The sequence below is a fragment of the Corythoichthys intestinalis genome, chromosome 3 (assembly GCF_030265065.1).
Source record: "Corythoichthys intestinalis isolate RoL2023-P3 chromosome 3, ASM3026506v1, whole genome shotgun sequence".
Classification (NCBI taxonomy): domain Eukaryota; kingdom Metazoa; phylum Chordata; class Actinopteri; order Syngnathiformes; family Syngnathidae; genus Corythoichthys; species Corythoichthys intestinalis.
Window position 1 is genome coordinate 44,195,413 of NC_080397.1, and position 25,007 is coordinate 44,220,419.

Consider the following 25,007-nt stretch of genomic DNA (forward strand, 5'->3'; position numbering starts at 1 on the left):
ACAGGAATTCCAAATGGTTCGGTGAATGCACCAGTGAAATTCGCAGGGTTCAGTACCTTTACCAAGGTTAAGAACCACTGCAATAGACTTTTTTACACTATGTTTCATTGAACTCTTTTGTCACTAGGTGTTATTTTTTTAGCTATGTTAATGTTGCAGTTATTTTATCCTTATCCAATCTATTTAGCCAAATGTCTCTGTGTGTTATTTATAATTGCTCATTTGCACAATTTGACATTGACAATAAACGGAAGTAACCAGTGAATCACTAATACTTTTTGCATATGCAATCTCATATGAGCACTTAAAAAGTCGTGAAAAATCCTGCTTTTCCAAAGACACTAGTTTTTCAAGTTTGCTAGTTATTCATTTAGCAATATGTCGATGCAATGAATGTGATGGATCTACTGATGTTTGTGGTGAGGTACATGTGCACTGCATTATAATGAGAGGTGTTTCTATTTTGGTCACCTTATGGAGATGCAAAACACCAAATTATGATACAGCGCAGTTTTATGTAACAAAATCTCATGTATTTATATACTGTGCAGTAGCCCAAAACCACAGCAAAGTCCCGTAGGGCTCTCCAGACACACAGTTGACAGTATATCTATTACATAGATAAATGATGGGAAATGATGATCATAATAACGCATACTATATGATACAAATAACTCACTATCTATATAGAATATCACTATGGGCTGTTGACCCTCGACAAATAAAACAAACATACAATTTGTTTTTCTTGTTTTTAACAAATCTCTTTAGTTAATTGTTTAACTCCACGGCATGACTACGTTGCAGTTTTTAAGCACCTGTTCAAATACAATAATGCTTTTGTAGTTCAGTTATGATTATACGGTGACTAAGGGTGGGAACTAAGGTTGTTCCGATCATGTTTTTTTGCTCCTGATCCGATCGTTTTAGTTTGAGTATCTGCCGATCCCGATATTTCCCGATCCGATTGCTTTTTTTTGCTCCCTATTCAATTCCAATCATTCCCGATAATTTTTCCCGATCATATACATTTTAGCAATGCATTAAGAAAAAAAATGAATAAAACTCGGACGAATATATATACATTCAACATACAGTACATAAGTACTGTATTTGTTTATTATAACAATAAATCCTCAAGATGGCATTTACATTATTACCATTCTTTCTGTGAGAGGGATCCACGGATAGAAAGACTTGTGACTTTGTATATTGTGACTAAATATTGCCATCTAGTGTATTTGTTGAGCTTTCGGTAAATGCTACTGTGGCCATGCCCAAATGCATGATGGTAAGTGGAACCATGACTGTGCGTAGTGCTACCAATTGATATATCTTCTCTGCGTTGGGAAATAACATAAGGTGTTAAGAAGAAGATCAATTGCTACCTTGCTTCCCCACATTAATCCCTTGATAATTCTAATCGTAGGGAGAGAGATTGTAAGGCTTTAGCCAATTAAAAAAAGGCTCCAAAGGCTGCCAAAATTCACTCTACTCATTTTACGCTGCCTTTTATCTCTCTATATTGGTAAAACAGCGCCATTACAGATTGAGCGCGACAATGCGTGAGTGGGTCAAGCAGCGCAACAGCGCATGCAATAATTGCGTTAAATATTTTAACGTGATACATTTCTAAAAAAAATTAATTGCCGCCGTTATCAGGATAAATTTGATAACCCTACCTTAAGCCTAAACTAAAGACTCTGGATGAGTGTAACATATTATGTTTGTAACGTTAAATACAATTAGAAAACGATTTAATAAAAAAAAAAAAAAAAAAAAATTAAAAAAAGGCATGGCCGATATTTTTTTGCCGATTCCGATACTTTGAAAATGACGTGATTGGACCCGATCGATCGGCATCTCTAGTGGGAACCTTTTGGTACTTCACAATAAGATACGATTTGCGATACAACTCTCACGATAATGATCTCACGCGATTAGGGCTGCACCTATCAATTATTTTAGTAGTCGATTAATCGATGAGCTAGTTCAAATAATCAAGTAATCGGATAAGGAACATAAAAAATTAAAATACCTGAGCTGAGCCTCAAATGGTATAAAAAAATAAATGAGGATCTAAGTACAACAAAAGAAAATATTGGCTAACTTACATAGCAAAAGTCCGCTAGCTTAAATGCTATTAAATGCCCGCGTGTTTTTTTTTTTACAATGCTCTTAACAAACGGTTCAAACACATATTCCCACAAAAAAACTGCTAAATATACTTATAAACTAAATTACGAATGCATTAAAAAAAATTAGCTTAAAAAAAAACTTATTTTGGCCTTGACAGGGAGCAACTGGATTCAGCCATATGAAATCATTTATGTCAAATTCACTGTTGCCACTAGAGGGCAGTGTATCCACCCAAATCAATAAAACTAAATTTAAGCACTTTCAAAACAAACCATTATAACACAACTTTAATTAAATGTCTACTCGAAGCAGCAACATTTAATTTGAATCTTTTTTTTCTAATCGAATTACTCGAGTTAACCGATTAATCATTGCAGCAACAATGGCACTACAATGATTATTGATACATTGGTCAGGAAATCATTCTACAAAACAACTAATAAACAGAAAAACAAGCTTCATCCTTCTTTTGTAAGTTTATCACTAGTAGACGACCAATCCATTTGTGCTGGGAGGGTGGCAACGAATGAACCCCTCCCAATTCAAAAGTGTCTCTCCCACCCGTCAGAGGCAGCCAATGCCAGGCAATGAAATCATTTTGGGTCATTTCAGGTCATTACCTGTTGATTTTCAGTCACTTACTGTTGATTTTTGGGGCATTACAGGGTCACTTCCTTTTGATTTGGAGGCATTTTATGGCTCACTTCCTGTTGATTTTGGGTTACAGAACAGGAAGTGACCCGGGAATGAATAGGGAGTGACTCAAACGCAACAGGAAGTAACCTGTAAATGCCCTCAAATGAACAGAAAGCGACCTGTGAATGTCCCAAAAATTGGAAAGAGTGACTGTGAATGCTCTGGTTTCGAAGGAAGGAAGGAAGGAAGTAAGGAACGAAGGAGCGAAGGAAGGAACGAATGAACGAACGTTCATTCGCTCTTAACTCATTTGCTCCCAAAAACATATAAATGCGTTCTATTTTTAATTGTTTCAGTGTCCCGAACGTCTTTTACGTTTTTTTTCACAAGAGACATCTCTGGGTTCTGATTCAACTTAGCTCCAAAGCACAACGCTGAAAATCCATTTTAAAGCAATAAAACTGGCCACAGGAGGGCAGGAGCGTATTTGGTAGGACCCGCAACCCGATTCAACGGAACGAATGGCTGGGCCGCACGGCCGGGGCGCCGGCGGAAGACGACTGAATGGACGTCCAGGATGCCAGGCGGCGGACGACCGAGCAGAACAACCGGGAGGACGCCCGGGATGCTAGGCGCTGGACGACCAGGCAGAACGACCGGGACCAACAGTGCAGTGGACGATGCCGTTTAGTCCGTGCTGCTTGCCGAGCAGAGACAGGTGGCGATGAGGGAAAAGTTTACCCCGGCTGTCGCAGCCACAACGGCGTCATATCTCAGTTAGTTATGTGTAAATAAATTGTTACTTTACTGTCAAAAGCTCTACTTGTCTTGTTTTTTATGTTATTTTGTAAAAGGAAAACATTATTCAGATGTTTGGGATGTAACTAAAGCAAAAAATAGCTGTGTTAAATTCAAAGTTATGTTTGAAATGTATGCTTTCACAAAAAGCTCAATTTCTCTGTTTTTTCATCAGAAATTGGAAAATTGCTCAAACAAAGCTATTTTCTAATGCTGATTTCTAAAGAATGGAAAAAGATATGACCTAACTTTTTTCCCTTCTGGAAGAAGAGAGTCTAATCTTTCTTTTGGTGGGTTCCAGGTTTATAAAGCAATAGAACAGAATTTTCTGTGGGCCTTGCAAAATCAGTCAAAATCCAATAAAACGGCCGGGAGCGAAGGGGGTTGCACCGGTGAAAATGGCTGGGAGTTAATGAGTTAATGGTCTTAATGGATTAGGCATCTTGCGCCGTCAATGGCAGCCGTAGAGTTAACTGAGACACTATTTTGGTGGAAAATTTTGGCAGCAACTTGTTGGTTCCTTATTTATTTCTTTTTTTAAACATTGACACCATTTTAAAATGATATCTCTATTCTTTGCGTGAGCATATCAATAAACTTTTGCGATGCAAAGTATCACCATATATAACCATTTCGATATTTTGTCCCACCCTAATGGTGACTGTTGACTCTTACGTTCAAATCTCATATTTATCCCACAGTCTTTTCTAATAATGTGTCATGACTTACTCTCCAAAATGATGTAATCCTAATGGATCAACAAACATAAAAATAATAATTAAGCGTCAAATTTATATAGCGCTTTTCAGGACACTCAAAAACGCTTTCGTTGCATTAATCTTTAACTCCACACTAAATGGTGTTAAACTACTACAGGAGCCACAGCTGCCTTGTGGTAGTCGGCCAGAGGCGAGTCAGCCAATTTGCACCATTGGCCCTTCTCACCGCCAACAACCACTCGTTCTTGCATTACACAGCCAAGTCAGGTGAAGTGTCTTGCCCAAGGACTCAATGACATTGTGCACAAGTGGGAGCTGGATTCTAAACACCGATCCTTCGATCAATAGATGACCCACTCAACTTCAAGTGCTATTGTCGCCTCTAGCTGTAACGCGGTGTCTTTTGGTTTGTTTTCTAATAAGTGATGTGAAGATTTCAGCCAACGCCGGTGATCTTTTAAAAGCACATTTCGCACTCTGTTTGAAGACCTCAATTTATGTCTTTTCAATCCATCTCTTTAGGTTTCAACCTCCGGCTCTCGGGCAACTGCTCGACCTGCGCGCCGGACTTCAGGGGACAACGGGACCAGGTGTGTTCTCAGCAAAGCTGAGTTCGTGGAGAAAGTGCAACGGAGCAACGAGGCGTGTCAGCGGGGGGACTTTCTGGCGGCCATCAAGTTGTATGGCGAAGCCTTGCAAGCTGACCCACAGAATTGTATCCTGTACAGTAACCGGTCTGCCGCACTCCTTAAACTGGGCAAACACCAGGCAGCTCTGGATGATGCAGAGAAAGCCTGCGAGCTCAATCCTAAATGGCCTAAGGTAAGACTGGCTTCGTATGGCTATCTTAATCGTTTTGACATTTTATGTACAATACTTGTGTTTTTGGCCAATGTTTGACAGTAGACAGTATTGTATTCATTTAATGCAGTTATTCTCACACGTTGTGTGAGTGACCTAAAACTGATTTATGAATATGAAAGGAAGCATGTCAAAACAAGTTTGAGAACCACTGATCATCTTTTAATGAAATTGATACATTAAAATTAGAGTTGTCCGATAGTAATAGGGTTGTTCCGATCATGTTTTTTTGCTCCCAATCCGATCCAGATCGTTTTAGTTTGAGTATCTGCCGATCCCGATATTTCCCGATCCGATTGCTTTTTTTTGCTCCCGATTCAATTCCAATCATTCCCGATAATTTTTCCCGATCATATACATTTTGGCAATGCATTAAGAAAAAAATGAATAAAACTCGGACGAATATATACATTCAACATACAGTACATAAGTACTGTATTTGTTTATTATGACTATAAATCCTCAAGATGGCATTTACATTATTAACATTCTTTCTGTGAGAGGGATCCACGGATAGAAAGACTTGTGACTTTGTATATTGTGACTAAATATTGCCATCTAGTGTATTTGTTAAGCTTTCAGTAAATGATACTGTGGCCAACCCAAATGCATGATGGGAAGTGGAACCATGACTGTGCAACGTGCTACCAATTGCTATATCTTCTCTGCGTTGGGAAATAACATAAGGTGTTAAGGCAATGATCAATTGCCACCTTGCTTCCCCACATTGCTTCCCATGATATTTCTAATCATAGGGAGAGGGATTGCAAGGCTTTAGCCAATTAATAAAAGGCTCCAAAGGCTGCCAAAGTTCTCTCTACTCATTTTGCGCTGCCTTTTATCTCTCTATATAGGTAAAACGGCGTCATTACAGATTGAGCGCGACAATGAGTGAGAGGGTCATGCAGCGCATGCATTAATTGCGTTAAATATTTTAACGTGATACATTTAAAAAAAAATTAATTACAGCTGCTATTGGGATAAATTTGATAACCCTACCTTAAGCCTAAACTAAAGACTCTGGATGAGTGTAACATATTATGTCTGTGACGTTAAATACAATTAGAAAACGATTTAATTAAAACATAAAAAATAAAAAAAAGGCATGGCCGATATTTTTTTGCCGATTCCAATACTTTGAAAATGACGTGATCGGACCCGATCGATCTGGATGCCGATTGATCGGGACATCTCTAGATAATAACGGACGATAAAAGCATTTTAAAAATGATATTGGATCATATCGACATTGGTTTTTCATTATCGGTTTCGGGCCAATATGCATGTTGCCTTCAAAGTGAATGTAAAAGCCTTCTGCCTTTGTACAAGGGCTGGTCACAGTTAAGCACATCGGTTATGCTTATTGACCATTAGATGTCTCTAAACTAAGATGGTTGGGATTTGTTATGTGAGCATTATCAGTATTGAAGCATCCAGTGGGGCATCACAATACAATTAGCCACAATATGTTAAATCCACAATCACATATATTGGTATCGGTTTGATATTGGTCTTAGAGCTGGACAATATTGGGATTTCAGTTATCGGTTAAGCCATTATCGGACAACTCTGATTAAAATTGAGTATTGCATAACGAGAAATTCAATACAAGAGATCTAGCATGACCTCTGTAAATCATTTTGCACATCTGACTATTTAATTAGATTTTTGTACACCAGAGCAAAGCTTGCAACATATTGAGATCAATTTGTGCAATGAATTATTTTATATAATAAAAAATAGTGATAATTTAATTTTTAAGCTCTCTTGACAGCACATACAATGTATGTAACTATAGAAATGATCGAAGAAGTTTTCAGTGAAACATGTATATATATATATATATAAAATTATATATATAAAATTGTCATTGTCAAATAATGCATAAACAGCATCACACATTTATGTAAAAAGATGCCAATGTTGTAGAAGTGGGGGAAAAACTACTAATTTTGCTACTGAAAGTCTGACCTGCATCAGAGTTAGCATCACATTAAACTGTGTGAACATAACACTAGCAACTTTTCAGGAAGCTCAAATTGTCCCCACCAACTTTTAAGCAACCTTGTTTGCATTATATGATGTGTCCAGTTTTATAGGTAATTTAGATTGTCATCCCATATGTTGTAAGGATAGACTACAAACTATCATTATTAAGTGAATTATTTTTATTATGCTCAGACTTACCGGTACATTTGTTCCTTTTGACTTGCTGAATGTGCTGGTCCATTTTTTCCCCTTTCAACGCACGTTTGATTGGCTGATGACATCACCCCCCGTCAAACAGACACAGACACACACACACTCACACAACCCCGACAGATTCATGTCGACAACATGCCCCTCTGCTCCTTCAAATAGGAGGGATATTAGAAGTTTTTTTTTTTGGGGGGGGGGTTTCGGCGAGCAGCAACCACTGTAAGTAATATAAAAAGATCACCACTAATTTTGCGACTTAAAGTTCGACCTGCATCAGAGTTAGCATAAGATTAAACTGTGTGAACTTGCTAACCTGCAAAACTACTAATGCAACACGGTGGCTTCAGAGTGCAACTCCCTTTATTAAAAAAACAGACAAACAAAAAAAAAACGGGGAGCTATCCAAGAATGGGTCCACTTCAGGGGGACACTGACATGACACTGAACATGAACTGACATGAAAAAAGAAATCTGTGAAATGAAATCACACATACGAAATTTCATGAGGGTACTTTGGTTCGAGTCTTGGGGTAGTCTAGTATGCCTCAGATACATCGGTCCTTGGATAGCTCATTTTTCCCATTATTTTTTTTTCCCCAAATCATTTTATTATTACAGTCCTTTAGTTTGAGTCTAAAGGTGCTCGAGTGTCCCCCAGAAATGGACCCATTTATGGATAGCTCCCCGTTTAAATTTTATTATTTTTTTTTTTTAATTAAAAAAGGGACTTGTGCTTCAAAATGTTTGTTTAGTAGTCTTTGAAAACGAATGAATCGAATCGAAAGTTGATTCACCCGAACCAATACACATGAAAGTTAGTATCAGACTATGAGTCAATAGAGATTTATTTTTGCATTGATCATTTAGCATATCAATTAATTAGAATCATATTCATGAGGAATGTAGCCCTGACCCCCGTTCATTAATCTTCTTGGTCATATTAATATCCCGTCCCCAGCAAAAAGTGTACACGCAGCTTATGCTGTTATATCGTCCCTACAACGTTGAGACCAAACCTATGCCCTTGACTACAGCATATAGACAAGATCAAACTCTTACTGTATATGGCGGAAAACACTGAGGTGACTTGAAGTTCCGCTCTGAGACCCCAAATTTGTCCAAATTTCAAAATTGTCCGATTTGCACGTGTGATACATCATTGGAAAGCTTAAAATGTCAATTTTCTGGGGGAAGAAACATTTTTAACAGGAGGGCATTAAAAAAAACAAAAAAAACAGCAAAACCCTAACTGGAGGTGAGAGCACGCAAGGGCAGAATTACAGACGCCATGATTTTAACGAGATATTATCGCGTACTTACCTTCTTTCGATCCAAAAACTCCATATAGGATATATCATCGAGTGTCAAGACACAAATGTGAATGGCCACGACTGGATTTTTTTCGGGATTTTATGGGTGAAACATGGGCCGCGATGCAGAAATCGCAGACATTAAGGAGTAATCGAGATTTTCATTTTCATATATTTACCCTTTTAAATGTTTTTTTTTTTCAATTTTTCTTTTTTTGGATCAATTACTTATCATCCAAAATAATTGGGTTGAATGCGACAGTAACGAAAAAATACAATTAAGTGATAGTCATGAGTAGGGATGGGAATCGAAATCCGATTCCAATCCCGAACCGGTTCCTAGTGTTTCGAGGCCTTGACATCACAATGAAAACGCCTGAACGATCAATTTAACGATTCCTAAAGGCGCGTATTGCGTCGTGACGTGACGTCTCTTGTTGTCCAGACGCATCAAACTAGCATGGCGCCAAGAACCACTCGCTCCAAAGTTTGGAAACACTTCACCAGGAAAGAGGGTGAAAATGAAAGGTTACGATGGTTTAACACGAGCATTGCAGCTGTAAACATAACAACGACAGCACGTAGGTTCAAACGCTCGAAAGTGTGCCTTCACTTCACGAGGAAAAATTACAACAAAGCGACATGCGGTCATTGCAAGGTCGAAATAACTGTATCGGGAGGGAATACGGCTGCACTGTCCTTACAGAGAGGTTAAGGTTCAGTCCTGGCTATAGACCCTACTCACATGACGTCACAACCACGCCTCCGCGCCATATTGTCCGTCAACTCGTCGTGTTGACGCATTACCGTTACGTAAATTCCTCCTATTACGGTGTGTTTTTCTGCTCGTTAACATTAATAATCAAAATGGTGAAGGCGTGTGTGGCGGTTGGTTGCAATAACAGAGAAGATAGACGGAGAGACTTGAAGTTCTTACGTATTCCGAGAGACCCGGAGAGGAGAGCGAGATGGACTGCTGCAATTCGACGAGAAAACTGGGCTCCAAACGATTACCACAGATTATGTAGTAGTCATTTTATTAGGGGTGTCAAACGATTAAAATTTTTAATCGAGTTAATTACAGCTCAAAAATTAATCGCAATTCAAACCATCTATAAAATATCCCATATTTTTCTGTAAATTATTGTTGGAATGGAAAGATAAGACCGAGATGGATATATACATCAACATACGGTACATAAGTACTGTATTTCTTTATTATATTAATAAATCAACAAGATGGCATTACCATTATTAACATTCTGTTAAGGCGATCCATGGATAGAAAGACTTGTAGTTCTTAAAAGATAAATAAAAATAATAAATAAAATATATAAATATATAAATAAATAAAATATATAAATATTTATAAAAATTTATAGAAAAAAAAAAGCTAATAACTAGTACAAGTTATAGAAATTTTATATTAACCCCTCTTCATGTTTTCATTTTAATAAAATTTGTAAAAATTTCAATCAAAAAATAAACTAGTAGCCCGCCATTGTTGATGTCAATAATTACTGAAGCCTATAAAATCAGTCGCACCCAAGCGTCAGCAGAGGGCAGCAAAACTCCAAAAAACACCTTTTAATATGTTTGAGCGGGGCATTTGTGCGTTAATTGCGTCAAATATTTTAACGGGATTAATTAAAAAAATTAATTACCGCTCGTTAACGCGTTAATTTTGACAGCCCTACATTTTATATCCGGTAAGATGCATTTAATATATATTTAGAGGGTTTTGGGCTGACAACCACAATTAAGATCATTGCGAGGCTAATCGTAGACAACATACAGTTTCAAATCCAAGATGCTTATTTCTTCCACCATCATTACATTTTGAATAATATTTAGCTGGTACCAAGTGAAAGAAGCTGGCCTCGTCGACGGATCATCAGTTAAAGAGGTGTGTCCAAACCTTTTGCAAAGGGGGCCAGATTTGGTGTGGTAAAAATGCGGGGGGCTACCTTGGCTGATTTACATAGAACAATATATTTAAACAAATTTTAGCAAGCCCTTCTGTGTGTCACATTTGCTGTATTATTTTTTTAAATTCATAATTTCAACAGTCTCGTCTTTGTGGCGTTGCCTTGCGAAATACTGCTGCTGTGAAATTAAACTAGCTTCAAGTTGCTATAATTTCTTGCTGCGTATCTTCCCTGTAATGTTGTCGTACATGTCAGCGTGTCTTGTTCGGTAATATCATTATCGCGTCACATCGAACTCTTTGAAAACAGCGACTGTCTCTTTGCAAATGAGGCAGACACAGTTGTTGCGTGTTTTATTGAAGAAATAGTCCAATATCCACCTATCCTTGAAGCGTCGGCCTTCGCAGTCAACTTTGTTTTTTTTTAATTGATTGTCGCCATTTTAGAAAATTGGAAGTACAGGGTCACACGGGGTAATGTTGCTTAGTGTGCTGCTCTTAAAGTTTTTCAAACTTTCGTGAGAATAGGCTGATTTTGTGTGGACAAGATAGTTGTAGATATCAGGGTAGCAGATGTCAGGCAGAGAGGGCGAAGACAGAAAAATATCGATTTAGGCATCAAATATGGATCTGGCGAATGGATAGACTGAAGCTTTTCCACATAACGCCTTTTATGCAACGCATCCAATGAGTTTACAGCGTCTGAAAGCACCGGGGCTTCCATGAATTGCACTATAAATTGCACGACAAATTGAAACCATTGAGAATACGGATAAACAATGACGGACAATATGGCGGCCGGATACAGCGACACGTCATTCTGTGACGTTGGTGAGTAGGGTCTATACAGGTAGCTAAACTCCCAAATGACGATGCAGAAGATGTTGGTATAATTTGCTGACTTTATTCAACCATCATTTGAAGAGTGAAGCTAAAAACAGACATCAAACAAATCAATTTCGTCTCCAATAACAAACAGGTTTGCATCAACGTAAATCAGCGATGATTAGCTGCTAATACAGTAATAATAAACGGTTAGCATGCGTTCGCTAGCATTAGCACATCGTTCAAACCACTACACAACTGGATTTAGGTGTCCGATCGCGAGTGGAAACACACAACAACACACAAGATGATACATACGTACAGGCGTTGCCTCTGTAGATATTTTACAAACATGAACAAAAACAAAGAACGTAGGCTCGTAGCAGTGTTTCCCTCTCTCACTAACTCGCTCACTCGCTTGGATGCGGCATTTCTTCTTCGCGTGTAAGCGCGCTCTTCTTCACCTGAGCGCGCGGTTCTTCGTGTGAGGAAGCGCAAGGGCGCCCCCACTTGAGCGTGAAAGCGCTATAAAAACTAAAAGGCATGCATTTCAATGTAATGGTAAATAATACACTTTAACCCAGGGGTCCCCAAACTACGGCCCGCTGGCCGAATACGGCCCGCCTCCACATTTGGTCCGGCCCCCTGAACAATACCAGAGAGCATTTTGAATTTTTTTTCGTCTCAATAGTGTTATCTATTTCCTGGCCTTTTCTGTGAAGAACTCAGAGAGGGTTATTTGGTTATTATCTAATTAATAGTGTTTATATTATATTATATTATATTATATTATATTATATTATATTATATTATATTATATTATATTATATTATATTATATTATATTATATTATATTATATTTAGGGCTGTGAAAATTAACGTGTTAACGAGCGGTAATTAATTTTTAAAATTAATCCTGTTAAAATATTTGACGAAATTAACGCACAAATGCCCCGCTCAAACATATTAAAAGGACAGCAAAGTGAATGGTGTACTTGTTGTGTTTTTCGGAGTTTTGCGCCCTCTGCTGGCGCTTGGGTGCGACTGATTTTATAGGCTTCAGCACCCATGATGAACATTGTGTAAGTAATTATTGACATCAACAATGGCGGGCTACTAGTTTATTTTTTTGATTAAAACCTTTACAAATTTTATTAAAACGAAAACATGAAGAGGGGTTTTAATATAAAATTTCTATAACTTGTAGTAGTTATTATCTTTTATTTATTTTCTATAAATTTTTATAAATATTTATATATTTTATTTATTATTTTTATTTATCTTTTAAGAACTACAAGTCTTTCTATCCATGGATCGCTTTAACAGAATGTTAATAATGGTAATGCCATCTTGTTGATTTATTGTTATAATAAAGAAATACAGTACTTATGTACCATATGTTGAATGTATATATCCATCTCGGTCTTATCTTTCCATTCCAACAATAATTTACAGAAAAATATGGCATATTTTATAGATGGTTTGAATTGCGATTAATTGCGATTAATTACGATTAATTAATTTTTTAGCTGTAATTAACTCGATTAAAAATTGTAATCATTTGACACCCCTAATTATATTATTATTTTTATTTTATTTACTTTTGTTCCGTGAAGAATCCAGAAAGGGTTATTTGATTGTGGCTTTCTGAAAAACAATATTTTTTTACATTTAGGCACTCCTGCAATCGTCACACTTTTTCTGTTACAAACTGACCCCGGCCCCTCATCAGAGAAGGGAAAAGTTATGTGGGCCTCACAGGAAAAAGTTTGGGGACCCCTGCGTTTAACACATATTGCCAAAGGCAGAACAACAACCTATATGCCACTATATACCAATATTTTTTATTTCTATTAGAAAAAAGTTTCAGTAAAATGTTACACATTCTTGTGTATTTGCCACTTATTGCCACGGTTAACATTGAGGCTTTGGGCCTCTTTTGACCTCGTTGTGAGTTTGTAAGGTTGTGACTTCTGATTAAACAAACTCGATGCCAATCAAAAATGTTTGTTCTTCTTTTTCCCCAAATTAGAATCGATAAGAGAATCGATAAAGAATCGAATCGTTCAGCAATATCGATAATGGAATCGGAATCGTAAAAATCCTATCAATTCCCATCCCTAGTCATGAGGTAGATATCCGTGACTTTTACAGACGCTAATTTTTTCATTGTGACGTGATTTGTTTAAAACTTATATGCAAGTAAATAATTTTTTAAAGTCTTTGTATGTTTGTAAAGTCAACTGTATGTATGAAAACAAATCAAGTGACGCTACACTGGACTCCCTATTCTCCTCTATACATTGCCTAAAGAATTATCCCATTTATCACACATTTGACCTTCCTCTGCGGGGTTGAGGCCACAGAGTAAAAAATATTTTAGTGAATGACATACACCACACTTGCATGTGACAATGCGTGAACAAGTAAACTCTACCTTGTACCCTTTATTATTATGAACAGAATATTTGTAACCATGGTAGCTGCGCCGACCTCAAAAAGCATTAAAGATACAAAAGCAGCTAAAATAAGACAAAAATTAATGGAGTTGTTGCTATTAAAGATCTTTACTGATCAGCGACTCAGCCCCATAAGTCATCAGTTGAAACTTTTTGGAGTTCTCTCTGATCATGTCCGTACCATGTGCACTATTAACCTGTGATGGATTTCACATCAGTCGCAGCCCAATTCCTTACAGTGAGAGCGATTCCATTGATTACATGATTTAGCGGGGAACGAGGCTTTTGTCTTTCCGCAGAGAGATTGATGATTACATGGGAGAGGGATATTGACTCTCATTTGTCACCACGGTGATGCATCACATCTCTTCTTTGGTCTGGGGTCACGTATCTTCAGACGCACAGGTAGGTTTTCTTCTAATGGTACTGCGGAAGACTGTCACTTTGTATTTGATCCAATGTTTTTTGGGGTTGTTGTATCATCATTCATTGATGTGGCCTGTTGTCACTTTGCTTGAAGGACACTTTATTCACTTGGGTGATGTTTTACTACCTATTCAATCCCGTCACGCTGAAATAAAATCTCGTATCACTGCTACAGAAATACGCTTTGCTCTTCGTTGTGTGCTGTCCAAGTACAAAGCTGCCTTTGTGGTCTGACTAGGGGGGATGGTTGCGTTGATCTCAACTGTTTTATACTTCTCTTTCTTGTTTTTTTCCTCCACTCTTTTGTTAAGGGTTTGCTACTGCAGTCTTACTGTCAATGCTTGACCTCGCCAATATGTTTTCATGTTCTTTACAGAGCTAACAGATTTCATTTTGTGACGTTCCATAATGAGAGGTTATAGTTTAGTTTCCTTAGAACACCGCTAGGGGTCAGTGTTGCCCAGTAGGAAGTTGTGAAACGTTTTTATGTGAGGTTAATAGGCATAAAAAGCAATTTTGTTTTAGAATGTGTGTGTGTGTGTTGTTTATGTTTTTTTTAAGCAATAAAAATCACAATCAGTCTTCAACATGGATTCTCAAATGAATATAATGGATACTCTCATTTTTCTTTCAGCATATTGGTTACACATTTTCTTTAATTTAAAAAGCTTTTTAAAAAAATATCTGAATAAAATGTTATTTTTGTGCACTAGACGTATGTACGATGTGTTATATAAAAGAATCACATTTTTGGCTGTGGAGTGGAGGAATGTTTTGGAGCAATTTTGTTCATCTGATTTGGAGACTGGTTGGATGTAAAAACAGGGATTAAAGTGTCGTGGCGTTCAGATCCTGTATGAGTACATAATATCATCAATCATACCTTCCTATGACTGGGCTTCTGGATTGGCCTGTCAAATGTTGACAGGCATGGTTTTGCCGCCCCAGGCACCAGTGAGCAGCCCACCCTCTCGAAGAAGGCTGAGAGGCGTTAAGGAACCCCCTCCCTTGTCGAATGTGTCAGCTCTCACGGCTCTGAGTGCCAACAAACACATTCTGAAAGAAGAAAGAGAATGTGCAGTTTAATGGCCCGAGACAGCTTTAGGCCTTTTGTACCTCACCCTGGTTCTGAATATAAAATGCTTAAATGAGAGCAAAATGGTGTGTCATTTCACAGAAGAGGGGCATGTCTGTTTGCATTTTGTCTCACGTGGGTGGGTAAAATGCGTTTACGTGTGCTTCCTTGCCCATGTTCAATTTATTATCTCCACCAAATAGATTATGGTTTCATGACGAGTTGGTTCCCTTGAAACCTTATGAGGTGACGCATGAGCTGTGGAAGCACCCATTTTGGCTACATATGCTCAACAACGATTTAGAAGAATAGGAATATTTTACCTTTTCCTTGCCAATATGAACTTGGCTCAAAAGAATGTGCTGATGAAAATACCATACTGCAATATGCATTCCAAGCCAGTAGTTTCATCCTTTTGAATACATTATTTTTTAATTAGTTATTTGTAAATACTCTTAAATAGTAAAAAACTGCTGAGCAGCACTAATAGTACACATTGTTGGGCATAAACACAGCATCATAGCCCGAATCAGTGCTGTGGTTAATATTTATTTTGAAAGGACCATTAAAGCATAACACTTTAGTATGTTCTTCTCATGTGTTGACTACTTATGTTGCTTTTCAACATCTTAACCGATTTTAAAATTGCAGCCCACGTATAATATTGATAGTGCTGCAACAATTAATCGATTAACTCGAGTAATCCTATTAGAAAAAAGCTTTGAATTAAATTTTGCTGCTTCGAGTATTCGTTCAATTAGAGTGGCGTTGTAATTAGGGTTGTTCCGATCATGTTTTTTTGCTCCCGATCTGATCCCGATCGTTTTAGTTTGAGTATCTGCTGATCCCGATGTTTCCCGATCGATTGCTTTTTTTCAATTCAATTCCAATCATTCCCGATAATTTTTCCCGATCATATACATTTTGGCAATGCATTAAGAAAAAAATGAATAAAACCCGGATGAATATATACATTCAACATACAGTACATAAGTACTGTATTTGTTTATTATGACAATAAATCCTCAAGATGGCATTTACATTATTAACATTCTTTCTGTGAGAGGGATCCACGGCTAGAAAGACTTGTAATTTTTAAAGGACAGATGTGACTTTGTAAATTGTGACTAAATATTGCCATCTAGTGGATTTTTATGAGCTTTCAGTAAATGATAATTCAGGCATTTAACTTCTGCCCAAATGGTAAGGTCACCCATGACTGTGGGTAGTGCTACCAATTGATATATCTTCTCTGCGTTGGGAAATTAAATAGGCTGTTAAGAAAAAGATCAGTTATTACCTTGCTTCTTCACATTAGTTCCTACAATATTTCTAATCTTTGGGAGAGGGATTGTAAGGCTACAGCCAATTACAAAAAGGCTCCAAAGGCTGCCAAAATACACTCTACTCATTTTACGCTGCCTTTTAGCTATCTTTATAGGTAAAAGAGCGCCATTACAGATTGAGCGCGACAATGCGTGAGTGGGTGATGCAGCGCATGCATTAATTGTGATAAATATTTTAACGTGATACATTTAAAAAAAAATTAATTACAGCTGCTATTGGGATAAATTTGATAACCCTACCTTAAGCCTAAACTAAAGACTCTGGATGAGTGTAACATATTATGTCTGTAACATTAAATACAATTAGAAAACGATTTAATAAAAAAAAAATATATCAAAAAAAGGCATGTCCGATATTTTTTTGCTGATTCCGATACTTTGAAAATGATGTGATCGGACCCGATCGATCGGCGTTCCTATCAATAGGGACATCTCTAGTTGTAATGGTTTGTTTTGAAAGTGTTTGCATTTAGTTTCATTGATTTGGGTGGATAAACTGCCCTCTACTAGCAACAGTGAATTCAGATTCAGAAATTTATTTGTCATTGACACCAGCTCTCACAAGATGACAACAGATGCAACGAAATTCTGTTCGATGAATGAGCATCGGGCCGCTGCAGACTTTATTCCGAGCCGCCACTTCTCTCTCTTCTTCAGAAATTACACACAAGTTACAAGTAGACACACATATATCATACAACATAGCATGGGTATGACACGACGAACAGATCACGTGCAGGGATTTTTTGTACGAAAAAAAGGTGAACTACCAGTCATGGCTGGAGGGAGGGGGGGTGGGATCAGTGATAGTGAGAAAAAGGCGCTGGCGGACTGAAGGGGGTGGGGTTGTGTGTGAGTGTGTGTGTGCGCGCAATTGTATCAGTATTTGTATGTGTCTGTAGACAAAATAAGAGTCGCACGACCGGCCTTGGGAAAAGATCAAGGGCAAAAGATAGGAACGTCTGCGCGGCTCTCCCGAGGAGAAGTGAGGGTTGGGGGAAGATAAGGGTGTTGGGGAAAGGAAATTATAGTCAAATTAAGCCGAATAAGTAATTTAATGTGTCCAAATACTGTTGGTCTTCAGTCGAATTCGCGCTCCTCATGACGTAGGTGAGATCTCAGGTCCCTTAAGTCATTGCCAATAGTTGCGGTCTTCCTCGACAGTTCAGTCACCTGCCCTGACAGTTCCGTCACCTGGCGCAAGATAGTATCCACTTTTCTCCATCCTTCCTCGGACCGAACCCTGAGTCCACGGAGCCAGTTCTCGGTCTGAGCCTCGACGCGACCTTCCACTGCCTTGAATCGCACCGTTTGATCAGTGGTCAAATTGTTGATTTCCTCTAAAGCTGCCGTCGGTAGAGTAGGGCACCTCCTCAGCCAAGCAAAAGGAACCCCACAACACTCACGCCAAACAGCCAAATATCCTCAATATCTTCCACGGACAGGACAGTAAGACACGCTGGTTTCCAGTGATCCCATGAATCTCTCACCTAACCAGCACGGAGGTGCCCTCCAGGCAAGACGGCATTCCGGGTGCAGTGTGTCTTGTTGAAAAAATCTTGTCAATTGCGCTGATAGACCAAATAATCAGATCCATTTTGTGTGACATAACCCATTTAACATGGCTGAATCCAGCTGTTCCCTGTTAAAACCAACATAAGGTGAATTTTTGCTTGAGCTAATATCATAGGCGGAGTTTGATTTTGTAGCAGGCGGGGCAAAACATGTTGCTGACCCCGAAACGTGGTGTCAGCAATGAAATAACCTTTCAAGATATATGCTCGGTTAGTAGCTTAGCCAATGCTCCTAAATACAGGCATCCCAGTTATGTGTGTGTGTGGGTATGCGTGCGTGTGTGAGCGCGCGCAATTTCCTGTGGAGAAGTAGATGCTGATTTTTGCGTTCTGCAGCGATATCCAACTTAATGCCAAATTTTTCCAGTCATTCACACCCTTGAATATGGTACCCAGGTTGTGGCTCTGTTGTACAATTAGCGTCTTTAGTGGACAAATTGAAACTCCGCTCACCATTTTGGCGGTGCTCTCCGGCGTTTCATGGTCCACATCTTCAATCCTTGGTTCTCGCTCAGTATTTGTTGTCACTTTTGAAAGCTTAGGTTAGGAAAAATCTATGTTTATCTTTCTTGTTTCTTCTGTCCTCAGGATATTTTGGCTAAGCAAAGCAAATGACTGTCTCTAAGGTGCTAGTCACATGATCTGTTCGAAAATTAATTTTGACCCGATATAAAAAATAGGGCTGCAGCAATCAATTATTTTAGTAGTCGATGAATCGATGAACTTGTTAGTTCGAATAATCGAGTAATCGGATGAGGAACATAAAAAATTGAAAATACCTGAGCTGGATAAAAAAATGATATAAAAAAAATAATAAATGAGGAACTAGATACAACAAAAGAACAATTTACATAGCAAAAGTCCGCTAGCTTGAATACTATAAAATGCATTTTTTTACAATGCTTTTAGCAAATGGTTCAGACACATATTCCCACAAAAAAACAGCTAAATATACCTATAAACTAAATTACGAATGCATTAAAAAAAAATTAGCTCAAATGAAAACTTTACTTATGTTGGTCTTAACAGGGAGTAGCTGGATTCAGCCATGTGAAATGAGTTATGTTATATTCACTTTTGCCACTAGAGGGAAGTTTATCTGACCAAATCAATAAAACTAAATGCAAACACTTTCAAAACAAACCATTACAATGCCACTTTAAACGAATACTCGATTCAGCAAAATTTAATTCGAATCTTTTTTCTAATCGAATTACTCGAGTTAATCGATTCATCCTTACACCACGAATAAAAATATTTCTTTGTTCATTTCATTCATTTTTGTTGTTTGTTTTATCGCGTTACAACTTTTATAGACAACATTTTACTGGCAAAGTCTTGATTTTAAATTCATGTATTGAAAAGTCAGTTACATGCAATGATAATTTCGGCCACCAGGGCCGGTATATGTCCCCCTGGCCCCCTTAATTTCCACGTATGGCTAATATGTATTTTTATGTGTTAATAATTTAAAATTTTAAAATGTTTTTTAGTGTATTTAGCCGTTTTTTGTGGGAGTGTGTGTTTGAATGATTTGTTAAGAACATTGCATTAAAAAAAAAAAAAAAAAAAAAAGTTTGCATTTTATAGCATTTAAGCTAGCGGGCTTTTGCTTTGCAAGTTCGCCAATTGTTCTTTTGTTGTACTTAGATCCTCATTTATTTATATTTTTTTATATCATTTGTGGCTAAGCTCAGGTATTATAATTTATTTTAAATGAAAGTGCAATTCTGTTTGAAGAAACACTCGGGAATTTTATTTCGTATTCGCATTTTATGCTCTTTTGAAAGGGCAATCTTAGCAAGCCTTTGTTTTACGTCAACTAAAATTCTGAAACACAGGCAGCACCAGGTCACTTTTCCGTTTTGGTCGATTTCAGCGACGCAGGTGGACAAAAGCGGTAGTGCTTTGCTATAAAGAACACTGCGGTAATCCAGTTGTGACTAAACAATAGCATATGACGATGGTGAAAATAGAACCGTTTGATTTTGTACTTGTCAGCGCTGCCGAGTTCGGTTAAGGGGAGGGGAGTCACACCAGCGAATGAAAGTCGGGCCAATGTTTATTTTTGAGTGTCCTTTTATCCTGGTAGCTTCCGTTTTTCTTTTTGTCTCCTTGGACAAAACTTTTTGTCTCTTGATGCTCTGCCATTCTTGCAGAATTCGCGTGAAAGCGTTCTCATCGACTTCCGTCTTTATAGCAAATGGGGAAAGTGGGAAGCAGTCAGCACATTTGTAGTTTTTTTTTGCGGCAGTGTTCCTGCCACCCTCCTCAAAGGTAATTAGTGACAGTGAAAGCGATACAGACCCTCTCAAGATATAAAAGAGGTGTCATTCAACTAGTTGGCAGTCGACATCCATCCATCCATCCATCCATCCATCCATCCATCCATCCATCCATCCATCCATCCATCCATCCATCCATCCATCCATCCATCCATCCATCCATCCATCCATCCATCCATCCATCCATCCATTATCTTCCGCTTAGTCCGGGGTCGGGTCGCGGGGGCAGCAGCTTTAGCAGGGAAGCCCAGACTTCCTTCCTTCTCCCCTCTCCACTTCAGCCAGCTCCTCTGGCGGGAATCCAAGGCGTTCCCAGGCCAGCCGAGTGACATAGTGTCTCCAGCGTGTCCTGGGTCGACCCCGGGGCCTCCTGCCGGTGGGACATGCCCGGAACACCTCTCCAGGGAGGCGTCCAGGAGGCATCCGAACCAGATGCCCGAACCACCTCAACTGGCTCCTCTCAACGTGGAGGAGTAGCGGCTCTACACCAAGCCCCTCCCGGATGACCGAGCTTCTCACCCTATCTCTAAGGGAGAGCCCGGACACCCTGCGGAGGAAACTCATTTCGGCCGCTTGTATCCGGGATCTTGTTCTTTCGGTCACGACCCACAGCTCGTGACCATAGGTGAGGGTAGGAACGTAGATCGACTGGTAAATCGAGAGCTTCGCCTTTTGGCTCAGCTCCTTCTTCACCACAACGGACCGGTGCAGAGTCCGCATCACTGCAGACGCTGCACCGATCCGCCTGTCAATCTCCCACTCCCTCCTACCCTCACTTGTGAACAAGACCCCAAGATACTTGAACTCCTCCACTTGGGGCAGGATCTCATCCCTGACCCGGAGAGGGCATGCCACCCTTTTCCGGCTGAGGACCATGGTCTCGGATTTGGAGGTGCTGATCTTCATCCCAGCCGCTTCACACTCGGCTGCGAACCGACCCAGTGAGAGTTGGAGGTCATGGCTTGATGAAGCCAACAGCACCACATCATCTGCAAAAAGCAGAGATGCAATGCTGAGGCCACCAAACCGGAAACCCTCAACGCTTCGGCTCGCCTAGAAATTCTGTCCATAAAATTCGACATATCATCACAAATGTTATGAAAACATTTGATCAAGGTTAAAAAGTTACCTTACTGTTCATAATCTGATTACCCGATTATCCGAACTAACTAGTTGATAGATTAATCGACTACTAAAATAATCGATAGCTGCAGCCCTAAACATTGATAAAAATGCACTTGACATTGCCGCTCCACATGTTCCGCACCACAGGATCAATCGTGATAATCTTTCAGAGAGATCCGAGGAACGGGCGTTTGCTGGCTTTGATCGCAATGGAGAGAAAAAATACATATAATCAAATTTTATATTCATCCCTAGCGTGCATAAAGAGTATATATTTTCTACTGATTGAATCTTGGTGCACTGCACTCTTGTAACTTCCAGACTAGTTTGAAGTCAAAGACGCAATGTCTGTATCACACTTTTAGCCATTACTTTTTGACAGATGCCTGTACTCTTTTGTTGTGCTTTATACTCGGGGGGTCTTCTGGGATTCTTTCTTGGCCCATCACACCTGAAGCGTTTTTTTTTCCAAGCGAGTGACTGGGAGGACAATAACTTTCTTTCGATTGATGCCTTGCCTGTTCCGCTGCTCCATCTGGTCCCTCCTCCTCCTCCTCACTGCTGCTGTTTCAGTGGCATGTTAAATAAACAAGGCTCTCTGCGATCACTCCTATTCTCCAGCCTAAGAGCTGACAGGAGAGTCCCCGGGAGCCAAAAAGACGAGTGGCACTGCAGCACAGAGAGGCTCGCTATTTGCATATCTTCTGATTATAGCCTATGATGGTGTCTACTGAGGGTATTCTATCTCCTTGACAGAAGTGCCTACTCAGAGTGATAGTTGAAGTCCTGCAAACTTCCCAAGTGGTGCCGTTTGTTGTATCTACAGTATTTGGTAGGGGTGTAACGGTACACAAAAATCTCGGTTCGGTACGTACCTCGGTTTTGAGGTCACGGTTTGGTTCATTTTAGGTACGGTAAGAAATCAAAATGCAAAATATAAATGTGCTAGTTGTTTATTATACACCTTTGTGCTTTCAATAATAGGAACATTAGCCTATACAAAGCTAGAATTCTGCTCAAAAAGTAGCGGGTATTTAAAGATAATCCAACAACAATTTGCCTTTCAGACCCCGCGTATTGGTCAGCTTTCTTTCTTTCTGAAAGAAGAAAAATAAGTCCTGTGCTAAAGAGAAAAGCAATCCCAATGACAAAGATTTTAACATGTATTTTACGAATGAAATGCCTCAATGAATCATTTTTTCTTTTGAACGGTTTTCAAAAGCTTTATTGGTGGATTTTCTCAAGTTAAAGCGACACTAAGAAATTAATAAATTTAATTGTGTAAGGATCTGTGTATTATTCTTATTATTTAATTACAGGTGTTTTAGCTCATTTCAATTTATTTTATTTAAATGGGCTATTATTTATTATTATTATTATTATTATTACTCACACCAGCTGTGATAACACATAATCACTTTTGCCACACACATAGCCACAACAAAATGTTCCACAGCAAACAGATGTACGCCCTGAAATTAATCGAGCTGCTTGACTGGACGCTGAGTTACTAAACCCAGATTGTTGATTGTGTTATTGTACAGTTTTGTAGCCATCTGATGTATGTACCATGTCTGAATGTGCGTCTTTAGTTGTATGGGGGACGGGAAACTGATAAGCATATGCTTCATCCCGTCTGCCTTTTTCGTCTTCTTCGGTTCCTTCGGGCAAATCATATCACATTTTGTAATTGTCAATGATTGTCAATGATACCGATGATGATGACAATAAAATTCCATTCATTCATTCATTCATTTATTCATTCATGATGTGTTTATATTTTACAAATGTGATGTAGTATTCATTTATATTGTATATTTTAGGGCTGCAGCTATCGAATATTTTAGTAGTCGATTAATCGATGGACTAGTTAGTTCAAATAATCGAGTAATCGAATAAAGAACATGAAAAGTTAAAATACATGAGCTGAGCCTCAAACAGCATTTAAAAAAAAAAAAAGAGGATCAATGTACAAGAAAAAAACAATTGGCTAACTTACATAGAAAAAGTCCGCTAGCCTAAACGCTATAAAATGCTAAAGTTTTTTCTTTACAATGCTCTTAACAAATGGTTCAGACACAAATTCCCACAAAAAAACGGTTAAATATACATATAAACTAAATTATGAATGCATTAAAAAACAGTAGCTCAAACAAAAACTTAGCTTACGTTGGTCTTAACAGGGAGCAGTTGGATTAAGCCATGCGAAAAGAGGCGGACCAGAGGGCAGTGTATCCACTCTAATCAATAAAACTAAATGCTAACACTTTCAAAATAAACCATTAGAACGCCACTTTAATGAAACGAATACTCGAAGCAACAAATTTTAATTTGAATATTTTTTTCTAATCGAATACTCGAGTTAATCGATTAATCGTTGCAGCACTTGTATATTTTATGTTGTATAACTTTAGTTCCTATGTGAATATTAGTTCCTACTTATTTTGTTGTGGTAGGAGGGTTTTGTATTGAACACGGGGCCGTGTTGGTTATTATTATAGCAGAGAAGACATCAGTAAATCAACAAAGACAAGTCAACTGTGCCCCGATCTACCACTCAAGAGATCTGATGGACTCAAAAAGTGGGTTACGATTGCATATTAGTTTGAAATCGACCGGAACCACCGTATTTTTACACGAGTGACTTCCGGTATGCCCGATCCTACCTAGTAGTATTGACGCAGGAGGGCCGCGTTTGCGTCAAATAATAAACTCTGCCGTTCTTTTCACGTGCATCGTGTTGAGCCGCTTCTGGGACGCGTCTAACACACGGCCGCACTGCGACTGGTGTGCATTGGCTGATTGACTTTAACGCCCGCGTTTCACTGCATTCTCGCGGCGGCCACTTTGTCGCGCCGTTGACGTTTCTGGGTTATACTGTCCTACCGTGTTGTCCTCATTATAGTAGAGAAGACGGAGTATATATAATCTACACAAAGAAACTGTAACCCGATCAAAAAGTAAGGGTTACATTAAGTCAGAAACTCGTTCGTTACGCCTCCGTTCCGAACCGAGCACCACGTACCGAAACGGCTCAATACAAATACATGTACAGTTACACCCTTAGTATTTGGTATTTATTTTGGCCAAGCAAAAAAAAAAAAAATGCTCATTTCAAACCCTGAAGCAAAGGGCCTGGTTTTGACCAAGACAATGAGTATATGAAAAGGTCATGGTGCGTGGCTGCACAGTGTAGAGAGGGGACGTAATTACAGCTGCAGCATATCCAGCAATTGTGTGAGGATGCTGAAATGCTGATGAGACATTCAAGTTTCGTTTCTGCAAATGCTGGGCGCAAACTCT

The 25,007-nt window shown here is 38.8% G+C and overlaps 1 protein-coding gene across 2 annotated transcripts in view; it reads left to right on the plus strand.

Moving 5' to 3' along the window:
- LOC130912956 (tetratricopeptide repeat protein 28-like) overlaps positions 1-25,007 on the plus strand; it is a 511,674-nt gene that overhangs the window by 2,065 nt on the left and 484,602 nt on the right. For both annotated transcript variants that reach the window (XM_057831145.1, XM_057831146.1), the window contains exon 2: positions 4,815-5,114. In XM_057831145.1, coding sequence (XP_057687128.1) covers positions 4,815-5,114 — 300 coding nt within the window. The remainder of the gene's footprint in view (positions 1-4,814; positions 5,115-25,007) is intronic.